This window comes from Aplysia californica, unplaced genomic scaffold (assembly GCF_000002075.1).
Source record: "Aplysia californica isolate F4 #8 unplaced genomic scaffold, AplCal3.0 scaffold00273, whole genome shotgun sequence".
Lineage (NCBI taxonomy): Eukaryota > Metazoa > Mollusca > Gastropoda > Aplysiida > Aplysiidae > Aplysia > Aplysia californica.
In genome coordinates this window covers 683,574-685,001 of record NW_004797543.1, presented here as the reverse complement: position 1 = coordinate 685,001, position 1,428 = coordinate 683,574, and the positions used below count along the sequence as shown (strand labels likewise).

Here is a 1,428-nt window from a genome sequence, read left to right as displayed (position 1 = left end):
GGGGGGGGGGGGGCGGCGTACACTGGACTGTAGCGAGACTTCTGTTTTGCCCTTTGTTGTGGGTGCAATGGCGCCGACTATGACAATGATTATATATATATTTTTCTTTGTATTGTGATATATTGGGTCGCTGGACCAAGGTGCACACACTTTGCAGGGAACCTTTTCATCAAGGGCGAAGAGCGTCTGCCATGACAGCGCGGGATCTAGAAGTGCAAGTCTGTGGGAAATATAATAATCTCTGTATAGGTCAAGGTGACACGCCCTTATCGGAACTCGTCACAAAAGTGCTTGGCGGTTATTCAAGTAAGCGACTGATCGGTTCTAAAATACCGGATAAAGGAAAGGACACAACAGTTACGTATACAGAAAGGTACATTCGAGACACACGACGCCGTGGGTGTATCCCAACGAGGAAGTAAATCATAGCGTCTTGATTGTGGCAGCCTACGCTAGGTTTGCACATTCCGGTATCTGGAAAGGAGATTTCAGTCGATCGGGACTTGAATTCTAAAATTAAGCAAATTCATATCTACTTGGGAAGACACTCCTATTGTGACGAAAGTACTGTTTCTAAGATTCTGTTTGCTTAGCTCGGTCCGTTGCGAATGACAGCCTTTCGGGCTGCGAGAGGCAGGATACAGGAGGTGTCAAATCAAATATGTCTGTGTTCGTCAGGAAATATTTCCATCTGTAGAGTTGACAGAAACAGTTTGGAGAGGCTTTATCGTTAAGTAATTCGGCTTTTCAAAACCGGAGTGATTCCAACATTTTGCTCAGTTGGCGACACTACACTATTTGCTCCAAGACCAACTGTTCAGAGGTATACTAGACAGTGCCAGACTGGTCTCAGACTTGAGATCTAGATTCTTATGTCTCCTTTCACCCAAGTCATGGGAGGTGGGACTTTGAGTGTGATGTTCCTCTTTTGTGTCAGCTTGGTAAGTACTTACTGTTCTTTTACTTTATCTGTCCCTTTGTACCGCAAGTTGTCGAAGAGGAAGGGGGGGGGGGGGGGGTGCTATTGTAAGGCGTGGGGATGTGTTGCTGTTTGGATCGTCATTTTGTTCCTCTTGGGGGTGTCTTTGAGTCAGTAGATCCATCATTTTCTGGGTTTTCCTTTTGCCTTGAAGCCATAGAATCTCACATTGTAAGCCTTTAAGGCTGCCCCAATTTCACAAAGTGTTCAAAACCATTAATTGATTCGTTGTCTCTCGGCGTATCTCATTCTCGATTCGACGCCCTCTTGTCACTTCCAAGGATGGAACAATTTGGGGACTTTTAAAATAAGGACCTCCTAGGAAGAATGTGAAATGTGTATTTGTAGCGTGAGGATTGCTCGAAGCAGATCTCTGGATGTCGAGGCATGTTGAATCTCAAGATCGACCGCAGTTTATGTTTTTTAAAAGGGGGGGGGGGGGGGGGGGG

At 45.7% G+C, this 1,428-nt stretch overlaps 1 protein-coding gene across 1 annotated transcript in view; it reads left to right on the top strand.

Moving 5' to 3' along the window:
• Positions 1 to 369: 369 nt before the first annotated feature.
• LOC106012142 (prion-like-(Q/N-rich) domain-bearing protein 25) overlaps positions 370 to 1,428 on the top strand; it is a gene marked incomplete at its 5' end in the record, with an annotated part of 33,519 nt that continues 32,460 nt past the window's right edge. Inside the window, 1 exon segment of the mRNA XM_013084126.2 lies at positions 370 to 941. Within this exon segment, the coding sequence (XP_012939580.2) occupies positions 873 to 941 (69 nt within the window).